Source organism: Oncorhynchus nerka, linkage group LG12 (genome assembly GCF_034236695.1).
Source record: "Oncorhynchus nerka isolate Pitt River linkage group LG12, Oner_Uvic_2.0, whole genome shotgun sequence".
Lineage (NCBI taxonomy): Eukaryota > Metazoa > Chordata > Actinopteri > Salmoniformes > Salmonidae > Oncorhynchus > Oncorhynchus nerka.
Genome location: NC_088407.1, coordinates 4,309,244 through 4,326,426, shown reverse-complemented (window position 1 = coordinate 4,326,426; position 17,183 = coordinate 4,309,244). Strand labels below are relative to the sequence as shown.

Sequence of the window (17,183 nt, the reverse complement as noted above, 5' to 3'; positions counted from 1 at the left end):
TAGAATAATAGTGAAGACATCGTACAAATAAAAACCGTTGAATGAGTAGGTGTGTCCAACCTTTAGACTGGTTCTGTACATCCAATAACTACACACACACACACCTGACAGATCCAATAACTACACACACACACACCTGACAGATCCAATAACTACACACACACACACCTGACAGATCCAATAACTACACACACACACACCTGACAGATCCAATAACTACACACACACACACACACCTGACAGATCCAATAACTACACACACACACACCTGACAGATCCAATAACTACACACACACACACAGACACACCTGACAGATCCACACCTGACAGATCCAATAACTACACACACACACACACACCTGACAGATCCAATAACTACACACACACACACACACACCTGACAGATCCAATAACTACACACACACACACACACACCTGACAGATCCAATAACTACACACACACACACACACCTGACAGATACAATAACTCCACACACACCTGACAGATACAATAACTCCTTTACCACGTACACACACCTAACCACACCTGTGTGCTTCCCAGATGCGTCGTTTCCGCAGTAACCAGGACGTGATGGACAAGGCATCGATGCTCTACAACCGCTTCAAGAACGCATTCCTATTGGTTAACGACAAGGATAACGTCATCAGCCCCGAGTTCCTCCGCTCGCTCCTGGAGGAGAAAGAGAGGGAAGAGGAGGAGAGGGTGGAGAGATGGAGGGAGAAACAGAAGAGGAGAGGAGAGGTGCTGCAGGAGGTTCGCAGGAGAATGAGTCAACTGGAGGAGAGGAGGGGAGGAGAGAAGGGGGTCGTGACTGAGAAGAAGGAAGAGGAGGTGCCAGAGGAGGGAAGAGGAGGTGCCAGAGGAGGTGCCAGAGGAGGTGCCAGAGGAGGTGCCAGAGGGTGGGAGCGCCGAACTCCAATAGCCTCATCCTGAGCTCCACTGTGAGAAACGGAGCAGGGTGAAGTTGCCCCTAGACTCTTGGTGCAGGTTACAATTTTCGACCACCAATGGTTGAAGGTTAGTATTTGGGGAGGTAAACTGATTCTAGATCTGCACCTGGGGGGGGGGGGGGGTGACAGAACAATGGAACATACAGAACAGAACAATGGAACATACAGAACAATGGAACATACAGAACAATGGAACATACAGAACAATGGAACATACAGAACAATGGAACATACAGAACAATGGAACATACCAACTCAGAATCAGAGGGGGTGAACACGGAACATACCAGCTGTCCAACTGGGGTTATGATGTTTCTTAACCCTCTCTTGTCCAATCAGAGTATTTGGACAACCTCCTCACCCATATTCATAGGTGCACACCGTTTCAAAAACATTGCAGACGTTTTGCAATGGAAAAGGACAACGAGTGTTTTTATTTTTATTGTATTTTTTTATTGGACAAATTCAGGGTGTTAGGTCTTCTAGTGAATAGGGCGTTCGGGTGTTTTCCTAAAGACAGACTCACCTGGGGAGTGAGTTATGTCTCCTCCTTTCCCTGAGGATGAGAGGAGAGAAGAAGCCCTGCTTATAGGATGTAGAAACCAGGGAACAGTTCAGTCTACACATGGTTTTTTACTTTCCTGATGTTTATTGTTTATTTTTTATATATACACCTTGTATGTTCTCTTAAATACTATACTTAATGTTGTTGTATAGTTTTTAACGGTGATGTATAGACGACATTCCACTTTAGCTTGTACTCCTTGTCCTGCAGTAAGTAGCCAAGTTGGTTATTGCTTTAGGCCAGATGGCTAGTTGCCTAAAGCAGGTCTGGTTGCCTGGTAATATTACCCTTCAGGTATCTCCTTCAATAGCCATCACCGGGCCAGACAGTAGCACCCTGCTCATGGTTGTAAACCTCCCCCCCCCAGGGCCAGACAGTAGCACCCTGCTCATGGTTGTAAACCTCCCCCCCCAGGGCCAGACAGTAGCACCCTGCTCATGGTTGTAAACCCCCCAGGGCCAGACAGTAGCACCCCAGGGCCAGCTCATGGTTGTAAACCCCCCCAGGGCCAGACAGTAGCACACTGCTCATGGTTGTCCCCCAGGGCCAGACAAACCCTGCTCCCCCCAGGGCCAGACAGTAGCACACTGCTCATGGTTGTAAACCCCCCCAGGGCCAGACAGTAGCACACTGCTGCTCATGGTTGTAAAACCCCCCCCAGGGCCAGACAGTAGGCCAGACAGTAGCACACTGCTCATGGTTGTAAACCCCCCAGGGCCAGACAGTAGCACCCTGCTCATGGTTGTAAACCCCCCAGGGCCCCCCCAGGGCCAGACAGTAGCACACTGCTCATGGTTGTAAACCCCCCCAGGGCCAGACAGTAGCACACTGCTCATGGTTGTAAACCCCCCCCCAGGGCAGACAGACATGGTTGTAAACCCCCCCAGGGCCAGACAGTAGCACACTGCTCATGGTTGTAAACCCCCAGGGCCAGACAGTAGCACACACTGCTCATGGTTGTAAACCCCCCCCAGGGCCAGACAGTAGCACACTGCTCATGGTTGTAAACCCCCAGGGCCAGACAGTAGCACACTGCTCATGGTTGTAAACCCCCCAGGGCCAGACAGTAGCACACTGCTCATGGTTGTAAACCCCCCCAGGGCTAGACAGTAGCACACAAGTTATGTCTGTCATCTGATTCATCCCAGGACAGCGTTGTTATATTTGAACCAGGGACAGACAGCATTATATTTGAACCCCTTAATCAACTGCAGTGACACTTGTTTTCACACAGAGAGACACCAGACCGGCGTTGGTACTGTTCTGTGAAGTGGTTTTAAAGGGGAACACATTTTGGTTTTGACACTGTGGAGTAGATTTGTGTTACACGTGACCTTTTTTAGATGTGTTTTTACAGTTGTCATTTTCACTGGTTAAAAAAAATGTTCGTATTAATTCAGTTTACACTGTTGGTCAATCAAGCCGTTCTGTCACGCAATAAATGAGCATTAGTTCAGGTTACACAGTCGGTCAATAAACCCGTTCTACATTAAAATGAGATTCAGATGGTTTCTTGAGTGTTTTAGGGACGGACACGGTTATTAGAATATCTGAACGGACGTTTAGTATTATATTACTTGCTAGCTTTTGTATTGTTGTTGAAGGAAAACAAATAGGCTTATTAAAATGAAAAGTCTTTGTCTAAAAATGTAATATAATTCTGTGACATTGCTACATAGCATACAACGAGTTGACATTTGACGACAGTTTTTATGAGGTTGGTCAATAAGTAGCCTACCAGCCGTGACTGGGAGTCCCCTAGTGCCTGTCGCTTGGTTCTCGGTCAGTCGAAGCAGAAACGGCGCGGTGTGTAGCGGGACATTTCTAATCAATACAAAATATAATTAAAATGATCAAGCAACAGGTAAGCGGTTCTTAATATGTAACCTTTGGTTTAAACAAGGTAAGTCCAGTCAAGAACAAATTCTTATTTACAATGACGGCCTACACCGGACAAACACGGACGACGCTGGTCCAATGGTGTTCCGCACTAGGGGACTCCCAGTCACGGCCGGTTGTGATACAGCCTGGATTCGAACCAGGGTGCCTCTAACACTGAGACGCAGTGTCTTTAGAACCGCTGCGTCACTCGGGAATATGAATGGAGTTGTTGTAGACGAGGATGAGAAGCACAGCAAAATGGACTGAATTCGACTTGCTAAATTATCTACCTAGGTGGCTACTTACTGTAGCATCTTAACATACGGTAATGAAACAGGCAGGGAGCAGGTCTCGAACCCTCGACCTTCGAGCCCGAGGTCCGGCCCGCTATCGACTGTGCCGCAAAAGCATGCTCGAACGGCAGAGACGATTTCCGCGCTTATAAACCCTTTTGGTCGTTACACTACATTTGATGCAGTCAAGACACAACCAGATGGGATGCTGGATAACCTATGGCAGCAGCCAGCTTGTCTCACTGGCGTGAGTCGGAATGGCTACTCTTGTTCACGCTAAATTCAAAAGGGCTTTATTAGCGTTAGGAAACATATGTTAACTTTGCCAAAACAACCGAAATAGACCATGAACAAAAGTGTGTAACACCAGCGTCATAGTGCGTTATGATACGGTCATAATCTGTTATATTGCCATAACACTGTCGTGACACATAATTAGACCTGTTGTGACACATTACCATATTTTAAGGCTGGTTATGACACCTACATAAGTGTCAAACCCCACAAAGCCAACCACACAGCTGGTCCCAGGCAGTTGTTGTATTTTCAACAGAAGTCCACAAGCGAAGGGAAAAAGGTTATTAAGAGAGGCATAGATGCGAGAATGAATTATAAACACAACAAACACAATGGTTTACATAGCGTATATATCGCGTAAAAGTCCCTCTAGCAGTCTACTCTCGTCTGAGTTGTACCAGAGCGCGGAATAAGTGATCAATTAAAAACACTCAACACCGGTTGAATATGTCCGGTGTCACCAACGTTCGGAATAATACGAAAACAGCCTAACCGGATCTACCAGGGCGAGTCAAATGGTCCCGAGTGAGGTGTTCTCTCATTATGTGTCTGGATGTAGATAGTCAATGTTGGCCAGTTAGCTTGGGTGCTTTTGACATCCGTTGTGAGGATCAACCTCCTGGGCCAGAGCGACCACGGTGCGCTCTGAACGCAACGCGTTTACGAACGCCTACGGAGCGCACTCCGAGCACACCGTGACTGTTAGTTATCTTTCCGTGTGATCAGGTAGTGTATTCATTCCATCGATTCGGTTAAAACGTTTAAGTGATTACACTCTCTATATCAGGTAGGTGCAGGCAAGAGTGTGCAAAGGCGGTATTGAATGTCACGGGCTGTCCATGTGTCACTCTCTGTCTTCTCAAATGTATCTCTCGACCTACGTTGTAAACTTGAATTCATAGGCTAGGTTGTAGCAACCTCATGATGGGTACAGGGAACATTCTAGTATCATGTAGTAACATAAACCCATCACTGTTACATTGAACTGGGTGAATATGAATGACAGTAACCTAAACCTGTCACTGTTACATTGAACTGGGTGAATGACAGTAACCTAAACCTGTCACTGTAACATTGAACTGGGTGAATATGAATGACAGTCACTGTTACATTGAACTGGGTGAATATGAATGACAGTAACCTAAACCTATCACTGTTACATTGAACTGTGAATGGTAACCTAAACCTATCACTGTTACATTGAACTGGGTGAATATGAATGACAGTAACCTAAACCTGTCACTGTTACATTGAACTGGGTGAATATGAATGACAGTAACCTGGGTGAATATGAATGACAGTAACCTGGGTGAATATAAATGACAGTAACCTGGGTGAATATGAACGACAGTAACCTGGGTGAATATGAATGACAGTAACCTGGAGTGAATATGAATGACAGTAACCTGGGTGAATATGAATGACAGTCATCCAGTATGCTGTAATAGAAATAAGGCCAGGCTCATAAATAAATAAATTAATCGTCCTTCTTAATCGTAAACGACACGACCTCCACTGGTGCCAACACTATGTTTATGTTGTATAACAAGTTCTGAAATGGACCATATTTAATTGTAATTGCGCACACATTGATGTCAGACTTGCACCTACCCCGATGCTCTGTTGCTGATGGGATGAATGCAGGAGCAGATTTCAGGAGCAGGACAAGACACCCTCTATTGGACTGATGACTGAAACAGAGCTGTGAGAAAGTCCCCCCCCCCCTTTCTGATTTTCTCTATTTTTGTATATTGATACTGAATGTTGTCAGATCTTCAACCAAACAACCTGATATTAAACAACCTGATATTAGACAACCTGATATTAGACAACCTGATATTAGACAACCTGACATTAGACAACCTGATATTAGACAACCTGACAGTAGACAACCTGATATTAGACAACCTGATATTAGACAACCTGATATTAGACAACCTGACATTAGACAACCTGACATTAGACAACCTGATATTAGACAACCTGATATTAGACAACCTGATATTAGACAGCCTGATATTAGACAACCTGATATTAGACAACCTGATATTAAACAACCTGATATTAGACAACCTGACAGTAGACAACCTGATATTAGACAACCTGATATTAGACAACCTGATATTAGACAACCTGACAGTAGACAACCTGATATTAGACAACCTGATATTAGACAGCCTGATATTAGACAACCTGATATTAGACAACCTGATATTAAACAACCTGATATTAGACAACCTGACAGTAGACAACCTGATATTAGACAACCTGATATTAGACAACCTGATATTAGACAACCTGACAGTAGACAACCTGATATTAGACAACCTGATATTAGACAACCTGATATTAGACAACCTGATATTAGACAACCTGATATTAGACAACCTGATATTAGACAACCTGATATTAGACAACCTGATATTAGACAACCTGATATTAGACAACCTGACATCAGACAACCTGATATTAGACAACCTGATATTAGACAACCTGATATTAGACAACCTGATATTAGACAACCTGATATTAGACAACCTGATATTAGACAACCTGATATTAGACAACCTGATATTAGACAACCTGATATTAGACAACCTGATATTAGACAACCTGATATTAGACAACCTGACATCAGACAACCTGATATTAGACAGCCTGATATTAGACAACCTGATATTAGACAACCTGATATTAGACAACCTGATATTAGACAGCCTGATATTAGACAACCTGATATTAGACAACCTGATATTAGACAGCCTGATATTAGACAGCCTGATATTAGACAACCTGATATTAGACAACCTGATATTAGACAACCTGATATTAAACAACCTGGTATTAGACAACCTGATATTAGACAACCTGATATTAGACAACCTGATATTAGACAGCCTGATATTAGACAACCTGACATTAGACAACCTGATATTAGACAACCTGATATTAAACAACCTGATATTAAACAACCTGATATTAAACAACCTGATATTAGACAACCTGATATTAGACAACCTGATATTAGACAACCTGATATTAGACAGCCTGATATTAAACAACCTGACATTAGACAGCCTGATATTAGACAACCTGATATTAGACAACCTGATATTAGACAGCCTGATATTAGACAACCTGACATTAGACAACCTGATATTAGACAAAGTAACACAACAATTACATGTTTATTTCATGAACAAAGTTATGCAAAACCCAATTCCCCTGTGTGAAAAAAATAATTTCCCCCTTTACACTGAATCTCTGGTTCTCCTTTAGCTGCAACGACTCCAAACCAACCACTTCCTGTAGTTGTGGACCAACCAAGCACTTCCTGTAGTTGTGGACCAACCAAACACTTCCTGTAGTTGTTGACCAACCAAACACTTCCTGTAGTTGTGGACCAACCAAACACTTCCTGTAGTTGTTGACCAACCAAACACTTCCTGTAGTTGTGGACCAACCAAGCACTTCCTGTAGTTGTGGACCAGTCTCTCACGTCTCTGTGGAGGAAGGCAGCAATGACTCCAACCAAACACTTCCTGTAGTTGTTGACCAGTCTCTCATGTCTCTGTGGAGGAAGTTTACTGTGGCAGCAATGACTCCAACCAAACACTTCCTGTAGTTGTGGACCAACCAAGCACTTCCTGTAGTTGTGGACCAGTCTCTCACGTCTCTGTGGAGGAAGTTTACTGTGGCAGCAATGACTCCAACCAAACACTTCCTGTAGTTGTTGACCAGTCTCTCATGTCTCTGTGGAGGAAGTTTACTGTGGCAGCAATGACTCCAACCAAACATTGTCTTGCTGCATGACCCAGCTGTGCTTCAGCTCACAGAGGGATAAATATGGGTTTGACATTTTACAATGGTGTTTGTTCTTCACTGGTTGCCCCTTTTTTCTTGTGGCAACAAGGTCACACGTCTTGCTGCTGTGATGTCACACTGTGATGTCACACTGTGGTATCTTACCTTCACTTTCATTCTTTGTGGGATCTGTGTAATCTGAGGGAAAATATGTGTCTCTAATATGGTCATACATTAGAGGTTAGGAAGTGCAGCTCGGTTTCCACCTCATTTTGTGGGCAGTGTTGCACATAGCCTGTCTTCGCTTGAGAGCCAGGTCTGCCTACGGTGGCCTCTTTCAATAGCAAGGCAACGCTTAAGTTTGGGACAGTCACAGTGGTCAGGCATTCTGCTACTGTGTACTGTCTGTTTAGGGCCAAATAGCATTCTAGTTTGCTCTGTTTTTTTGTTAATTCTTTCCAATGTGTCAAGTAATTCTCTTTTTGTTTTCTCATGATTTGGTTGTGTCTAGTTGTGTTGCTGTCCTGGGGCTCTGAGGGGACTCTTCTCCAGGTTCGTAGGTGAAGGCTTTGTCGAATCAGTTATAGCAGGTTGTAGAATTAAATTATATTCTATATTATAATATATATATATATATATTGGACCAGGGGCAGCAGGGTAGCCTAGTGGTTAGAGCGTTGGACTAGTAACCGGAAGGTTGCAAGTTCAAATCCCCGAGCTGACAAGGTACAAATCTGTCGTTCTGCCCCTGAACAGGCAGTTAACCCACTGTTCCTAGGCCTCATTGAAAATAAGAATTTGTTCTTAACTGACTTGTCTAGTTAAATAAAGGTAAAATGTTTTTAAATGTATATATATTATATTATTATAAATATTTTCTGGATTTGAATCATTAGCGGGAATCGTCTATTGTAATAATTGTTATTTGGTATTTTACCAAGAGGATGTTTGTTTTTGCAGAATTCTGCATGCAGAGTCTCAATTTGGTGTTTGTCCCATTTTGTGAAGTCTTGGTTGGTGAGCGGACCCCAGACCTCCACAACCATAAAGGGCAATGGGTTCTATAACTGATTCCAGTATTTTTAGCCAGATCCTATTTGGTATGTCAAATGTTATGTTCCATTTAAAACATTTTTTTTTACCCAATTGGTTGTCATCCCATCGCTGTAACTCGCATACGGACTGGGGAGAGACGAAGGTCGAGAGCGTCCCCCGAAACACGACCCTACCAAGGCGCCCAAATCTGACAGAATCTGCGCAGAAGATCTAGGTGCTGCTGTAGGCCCTCCTTGGTTGGGGACAGAAGCACCAGATCATCAGCAAACAGTAGACATTTGACTTCAGGCTCTAGTAGGGTGAGGCCGGGTGCTGCAGACTGTTCTGCCAAATTGAGTCAAAAGCTTTTTTTGAAATCAACAAAGCATGAGAAGACTTTGGTTTTGTTTTGTTTGTTTGTGAATTAGGGTGCCGGGTGAATACGTGGTCTGTTGTATGAGGTCAGTGATAAAGTAGTCTACAGTACTACTGCCAAGAGATGAGCTATAGGTGTACCTACCATAGGAGTACCCTCGAAGACTACCATTGACTATGTACAGACCCAGGATGTAACAGAGCTATAGGTGTACCTACCATAGGAGTCCCCTCGAAGACTACCATTGACTATGTACAGACCCAGGATGTAACAGAGCTATAGGTGTACCTACCATAGGAGTCCCCTCTACCATTGACTATGTACAGACCCAGGATGTAACAGAGCTATAGGTGTACCTACCATAGGAGTCCCCGAAGACTACCATTGACTATGTACATACCCAGGATGTAACAGAGCTATAGGTGTACCTACCATAGGAGTCCCCTCGAAGACTACCATTGACTATGTACATACCCAGGATGTAACAGAGCTATAGGTGTACCTACCGTAGGAGTCCCCTCGAAGACTACCATTGACTATGTACAGACCCAGGATGTAACAGAGCTATAGGTGTACCTACCATAGGAGTCCCCTCTACCATTGACTATGTACAGACCCAGGATGTAACAGAGCTATAGGTGTACCTACCGTAGGAGTCCCCTCGAAGACTACCATTGACTATGTACATACCCAGGATGTAACAGAGCTATAGGTGTACCTACCGTAGGAGTCCCCTCGAAGACTACCATTGACTATGTACAGACCCAGGATGTAACAGAGCTATAGGTGTACCTACCGTAGGAGTCCCCTCGAAGACTACCATTGACTATGTACATACCCAGGATGTAACAGAGCTATAGGTGTACCTACCGTAGGAGTCCCCTCGAAGACTACCATTGACTATGTACAGACCCAGGATGTAACAGAGCTATAGGTGTACCTACCGTAGGAGTCCCCTCGAAGACTACCATTGACTATGTACATACCCAGGATGTAACAGAGCTATAGGTGTACCTACCATAGGAGTCCCCTCGAAGACTACCATTGACTATGTACATACCCAGGATGTAACAGAGCTATAGGTGTACCTACTGTAGGAGTCCCCTCTACCATTGACTATGTACAGACCCAGGATGTAACAGAGCTATAGGTGTACCTACCATAGGAGTCCCCTCGAAGACTACCATTGACTATGTACATACCCAGGATGTAACAGAGCTATAGGTGTACCTACCGTAGGAGTCCCCTCGAAGACTACCATTGACTATGTACATACCCAGGATGTAACAGAGCTATAGGTGTACCTACCGTAGGAGTCCCCTCGAAGACTACCATTGACTATGTACATACCCAGGATGTAACAGAGCTATAGGTGTACCTACCGTAGGAGTCCCTCGAAGACTACCATTGACTATGTACATACCCAGGATGTAACAGAGCTATAGGTGTACCTACCGTAGGAGTCCCCTCGAAGACTACCATTGACTATGTACAGACCCAGGATGTAACAGAGCTATAGGTGTACCTACCATAGGAGTCCCCTCTACCATTGACTATGTACATACCCAGGATGTAACAGAGCTATAGGTGTACCTACCGTAGGAGTCCCCTCGAAGACTACCATTGACTATGTACAGACCCAGCGTGTGACAGAGCTGCAGGATTTGTGACAAGTTGTTGTTGGTCATAATTGTCTTGGGGGGCATATTGGGGAGGGAATGCTGTCACCTCCAGGTAGATGTTTGTCCCCCTGTGTGCTGAGAGTGTCAGGTTCTTGTCCAGTTCTGACATTTAGGTCACCACAGACTAGTACATGTTGAGATAATTTCCTTATTAATTTCTAGCCAGATGTAAAATGTTCCAGTTTTTACTAATTTAATAGAGTGGGTTAGGTCTGCTCTATACCAAATTAGCATACCCCCTGAGTCCCTTCACTATTTACCACCTGGTAGTGTGGTGGATGGGACTACCAGCTCTCTATAACCTAGAGGGCAACCAGTGGGTCTGTCTCCTCTATACCACCCACCTGGTAGTGTGGTGGATGGGACTACCAGCTCTCTATAACCTAGAGGACAACCAGTGGGTCTGTCTCCTCTATACCACCCACCTGGTAGTGTGGTGGATGGGACTACCAGCTCTCTATAACCTAGAGGGCAACCAGTGGGCACCTGGTAGTGTGGTGGATGGGACTACCAGCTCTCTATAACCTAGAGGGCAACCAGTGGGTCTGTCTCCTCTATACCACCCACCTGGTAGTGTGGTGGATGGGACTACCAGCTCTCTATAACCTAGAGGACAACCAGTGGGTCTGTCTCCTCTATACCACCCACCTGGTAGTGTGGTGGATGGGACTACCAGCTCTCTATAACCTAGAGGGCAACCAGTGGGTCTGTCTCCTCTATACCAAATTAGCATACCCCCTGAGTCCCTTCCCTGTTTCACACCTGGTAGTGTGGTGGATGGGACTACCAGCTCTCTATAACCTAGAGGGCAACCAGTTCTCCCTCTCTCTGTCTCTCTCCAGATGCTTAGAGGTCGTGAGAGCGCCTTGCCTCCCTCTAGTGGCTGTGTTTGGGTGGTGCATGTGAAGAGGACCACTGACTCGTGGGAGGGGAGGAGCGATTTGTATTTGCCACATCGCCAGAACAATTTTCCGCGCAATGCGCACACAGTGAAAAGACCAATATTAATCCGGTACATTTTTCAAAACTTATTAGGGTACAACAACCATAGGCTATCATTCAGACACCGAGGGAATAAGAACGGTATCCACTTCTTATCCTAGGAACCTGTATTTTTATTATGGATCATAATTAACTGGCATTTTGTGCGTGACTATTCATCTGAATTGATTCCCAGGCCAACCCCCCTCTGCGTATAATAAATAAATAAATAAAAAGGCACGCAGAGTCACATGCGTATCGTGGTGCGTCGCTTTTGGACTCGAGGCACATTTATTAAAAATGATCGCGTCCAGAGTCTACCGTTGAGTCGATACGAGAACACCGTAACCGTGCCACGGCAAAGGTTAGTATAGTCTATAGGCGACTGTCCTCTCTGGGCCTATTTGTCTAGGCTGAATAAACGGTCAAATGAGAAGGACGGATTCACACATATACATGACTTCTCTACGAGACTAGGCTATATGCAGCAGAGAGTGAGTAAGGCGCGGGTTGATAGAAATAGGCTAAATGCCGGCTTTTACCGGGGTTGTTGATATCTCAACGGCCGGTTGCGCGCTGCCTTATATCCTGTTTCAGTTTCTTGACTGCTGACGTGACACCTGGAGAGGGCTCTCTCGTTCTTTCCGTGATTGACCGGAGAAAGGCTCGAGGGCTGTGTAGTCAGGACGGACTTGGGCTGCCCCGGTGGAAACGGCTTTCCTGTTGTGTTGTCTGAAGGCGGACCGGTGTTGAGCGTTCCTGGGAGTGTGTATCCCGCGAAAGGAAGGTGGAAGGAAAGGCTCCGCAGAGAGAAAGCAGCAGCTGGCTAAACCACGAACCGTCCAGGCAAAAACAGTCTTCAGACTGAGACACTCACCGCCGAGAGAGAGAGAGAAGGAGAGCTGGACCAAAACGAAATCATTTTCTGACCTAATGAATATCTAGCCTTTTCTCCTGCTAAAGCCCTAAGTTTGTTACCAGCTCTAGTCCTTTGCTGCTAGCCTTCTACCCAGCGAACCATGGCCCAGGTCGGGAACGGATCTGGGAATAACGCCGACGATGAGGTGAGAAAGAGGACATGGGTTTATGATGATGATGTATCTTAAACTATGGCTGTGTTCTCGCCTGCATTTGTCTTGGTTTAGATACGCTCATATTGCTCAATACGGAAGTAGGCGACAAGGTTATTTCTGTTGTTGACTAGTTGTGTAGCCTACTATTATTATTCCCAATCATACATTTCATTTGTAAAGAGCATTTCTCACACCCCAATGCGTTTTTATATGGCCATCATTGGACACGGGCTATCCTATTACACTGTGTTACATAGTTACCTCGCGGAAGATTAGGTTATGTGACCATAACGGTTGCTGTGGATATGTCCTGTTAGAAAAGACATGGTCTATTGTACAAGAGTTACAATTAAGTTACCCTCTTCATTATCACAATACAATTACAGACAGACATTCTCCTCCTTATCGTTCTGTGTGTCTGTCTTGGGCCTACTAGGCAAGTTAGATAAGAACAAATTCTTATTTACAAATGACGGCCGGCGATGCTTAGCCAATTGTGCGACGCCCTATGGGACTCTCAATCACGGCCGGTTGTGATACAGCCTGGATTCGAACCAGGGTGTTTTTAGTGACGCCTCTAGCACTGAAATGCAGCCTACATAATTGCATGTATTAAATGCATGTTTGTTGTGCAGCCAGCCAGTAGCGTAAAAACTGCATTTAGCTTAAATATCCCGGTAGACCCTTTGTGACGTGGCTCACGTTTTTCAGCAGACAGACAGCTGGATTGAGACTAAATGCCCCCGAGCCGCATCACAGCGGGTTATTTCGGGAAGTTCCAGGCAGTTCGGAAGTCACTTGGCTCTATAAGTTAAATTCTGAACTCGCTACATTGCATTTTAATGTTTTCAATTTATTTAACCTTTATTTAACTAGGCAAGTCAGTTAAATAATGTATTCTTATTTACAATGACGGTTTAGGAATAGTGGGGTTAACTGCCTTGTTCAATGCTCTAACCACGAGGCTACCTGCCGCACAACAGTCCTGCCCTATCAACACTTATGTTCAAAATTCGCTGCATGTTGTAGTTTTCTGCCGTGGCACTCCAATATACTCTGACAAATGAATCATTTAAAAAAATGGCTATTAAAAAAAAAAAATCTGTGTCCTGGGTACAGTGCATTTGAAAGTGGCAATGTTAGTCGTCAGTCATAAGTAGTCAGTAGCCAGTCATAAGTAGTCAGTAGTCAGTCATCAGTAGTCAGTAGTCAGTCATCAGTAGCCAGTCATCACTAGTCAGTAGCCAGTCATCACTAGTCAGTAGTCAGTCATCACTAGTCAGTAGTCAGTCATCACTAGTCAGTAGTCAGTCATCACTAGTCAGTAGCCAGTCATCACTAGTCAGTAGTCAGTAGCTAGTCATAAGTAGTCAGTAGCCAGTCAGTCATCAGTAGCCAGTCATCACTAGTCAGTAGTCAGTCATCACTAGTCAGTAGTCAGTCAGTCATCACTAGTCAGTAGTCAGTCAGTCATCACTAGTCAGTAGTCAGTCAGTCATCAGTAGTCAGTCAGTCATCAGTAGTCAGTAGTCAGTCATCAGTAGTCAGTCATCAGTAGTCAGTAGTCAGTCATCAGTAGTCAGTAGCCAGTCATAAGTAGTCAGTAGCCAGTCATAAGTAGTCAGTAGCCAGTCATCACTAGTCAGTAGCCAGTCATCACTAGTCAGTAGTCAGTCATCACTAGTCAGTAGCCAGTCATCACTAGTCAGTAGTCAGTAGCCAGTCATAAGTAGTCAGTAGCCAGTCATAAGTAGTCAGTAGCCAGTCACAAGTAGTCAGTCATCACTAGTCAGTAGTCAGTCGTCACTAGTCAGTAGTCAGTCATCACTAGTCAGTAGTCAGTCATCACTAGTCAGTAGTCAGTCATCACTAGTCAGTAGTCAGTCGTCACTAGTCAGTAGTGAGTCGTCACTAGTCAGTAGTGAGTCGTCACTAGTCAGTAGTCAGTCGTCACTAGTCAGTAGTCAGTCGTCACTAGTCAGTAGTCAGTCATCACTAGTCAGTAGTCAGTCATCACTAGTCAGTAGTCAGTCATCACTAGTCAGTAGTCAGTCGTCACTAGTCAGTAGTCAGTCGTCACTAGTCAGTAGTCAGTGAGTCGTCAGTAGTCAGTAGTGAGTCGTCAGTCGTCTAGTCACTAGTCAGTAGTGAGTCGTCACTAGTCAGTAGTCAGTCGTCACTCAGTAGTCAGTCGTCACTAGTCAGTAGTCAGTCATCACTAGTCAGTCAGTCAGTCATCACTAGTCAGTCAGTCAGTCATCACTAGTCAGTCAGTCAGTCACTAGTCAGTCAGTCAGTCATCACTAGTCCGTAGTGAGTCGTCACTAGTCAGTAGTGAGTCGTCACTAGTCAGTCAGTCATCACTAGTCAGTAGTGAGTCGTCACCAGTCAGTCAGTCATCACTAGTCAGTAGTGAGTCGTCAGTAGTGAGTCGTCAGTAGTGAGTCACTAGTCAGTAGTGAGTCGTCACTAGTCAGTAGTGAGTCGTCACTAGTCAGTAGTGAGTCGTCAGTAGTGAGTCGTCAGTAGTGAGTCAGTAGTGAGTCGTCACTAGTCAGTAGTGAGTCATCACTAGTCAGTAGTGAGTCGTCACTAGTCAGTAGTGAGTCGTCAGTAGTGAGTCAGTAGTGAGTCGTCACTAGTCAGTAGTGAGTCGTCAGTAGTGAGTCGTCAGTAGTCAGTAGTGAGTCGTCAGTAGTCAGTAGTGAGTCAGTAGTGAGTAGTCAGTAGTGAGTCGTCACTAGTCAGTAGTGAGTCGTCACTAGTCAGTAGTGAGTCTTCACTAGTCAGTAGTGAGTCGTCAGTCATCAGTAGTCAGTCGTCACTAGTCAGTGAGTCGTCACTAGTCAGTCATCACTAGTCAGTAGTCAGTCATCACTAGTCAGTAGTCAGTCATCACTAGTCAGTAGTCAGTCATCACTAGTCAGTAGTCAGTCATCACTAGTCAGTCAGTCATCACTAGTCAGTAGTCAGTCGTCACTAGTCAGTAGTCAGTCGTCAGTAGTTAATCATAAGTAGTTAATCCTAAGTAGCCAGTCAGTCATCAGTAGCCAGTCAGTCATCAGTAGCCAGTCAGTCATCAGTAGCCAGTCATCAGTAGTCAGTCAGTCAGTAGTCAGTCAGTCAGTAGTCAGTAGTCAGTCAGTCAGTAGTGAGTCGTCACTAGTCAGTAGTCAGTCATCAGTAGTCAGTCAGTCAGTAGTCAGTCATCAGTAGTCAGTAGTCAGTCATCAGTAGTCAGTCATCACTAGTGAGTCGTCACTAGTCAGTAGTGAGTCGTCACTAGTCAGTAGTGAGTCGTCACTAGTCAGTAGTGAGTCGTCACTAGTCAGTCGTCACTAGTCAGTAGTGAGTCATCAGTAGTCAGTCATCAGTAGTCAGTCATCAGTAGTCAGTAGTTAATCATAAGTAGTCAGTCATCAGTAGTCAGTCATCAGTAGTCAGTCATCAGTAGTCAGTCATCAGTAGTTAATCATAAGTAGTCAGTAGTCAGTCATCAGTAGTTAATCATAAGTAGTCAGTAGTCAGTCATCAGTAGTTAATCATAAGTAGTCAGTAGTCAGTCATCAGTAGTTAATCATAAGTAGTCAGTAGTCAGTCATCACTAGTCAGTCAGTCATCACTAGTCAGTCATCAGTAGTCAGTCATCAGTAGTCAGTCATCAGTAGTCAGTCATCAGTAGTTAATCATAAGTAGTCAGTAGTCAGTCATCAGTAGTTAATCATAAGTAGTCAGTACGCTATCAACACACTCATTGTGTGATAGTGATAGTGACAGACTCCATTCGAATGGGGACTGGAAACACAAACACACTGTACTTTGTACACACACACACACACACACACACACACACACCACTAGACTCCAGCAGTCAGTCCTCATCAATTAGTTAGTAGTGTCCCATTACCTGTGGTGGAACAAATCAGTGTGTGTGTGTGTGTGTGTGTGCAAAGTACAGTGTGTTTGTGTTTCCAGTCCCCATTCGAATGGAGTCTGTCACTATCACACAATGAGTGTGTGTGTAATGCTGAGAGAATGTCCCTGTGACACATCATCATCTGTTAATGAACTGACTGATATGTAGACGTCAACCTTGAGATGAGAGAGAAATAGAGGATATTGTGTATTGGACAGCAACAAAATTATTCTAATCTATTTTTTTAATTTTTTAAAATGTGTAATATAATTTTTTCTTATTTAACCTGCGGTGGGCTCAGCTGTTGT

At 44.5% G+C, this 17,183-nt stretch overlaps 2 protein-coding genes across 2 annotated transcripts in view; both read left to right on the top strand.

The window, feature by feature from the left end:
* LOC135574402 (zinc finger CCCH domain-containing protein 13-like) overlaps positions 1–1,095 on the top strand; it is a 40,259-nt gene extending 39,164 nt beyond the window's left edge. The window contains exon 14 of the mRNA XM_065025992.1: positions 563–1,095. Coding sequence (XP_064882064.1) covers positions 563–955 — 393 coding nt within the window. The 3' untranslated portion in view covers positions 956–1,095. The remainder of the gene's footprint in view (positions 1–562) is intronic.
* Positions 1,096–11,913: 10,818 nt separating this feature from the next.
* The window catches only part of LOC115123907 (tetratricopeptide repeat protein 39B), a 58,808-nt gene continuing 53,538 nt past the window's right edge, over positions 11,914–17,183 (top strand). The window contains exon 1 of the mRNA XM_065025157.1: positions 11,914–12,950. Coding sequence (XP_064881229.1) covers positions 12,906–12,950 — 45 coding nt within the window. The 5' untranslated portion in view covers positions 11,914–12,905. The remainder of the gene's footprint in view (positions 12,951–17,183) is intronic.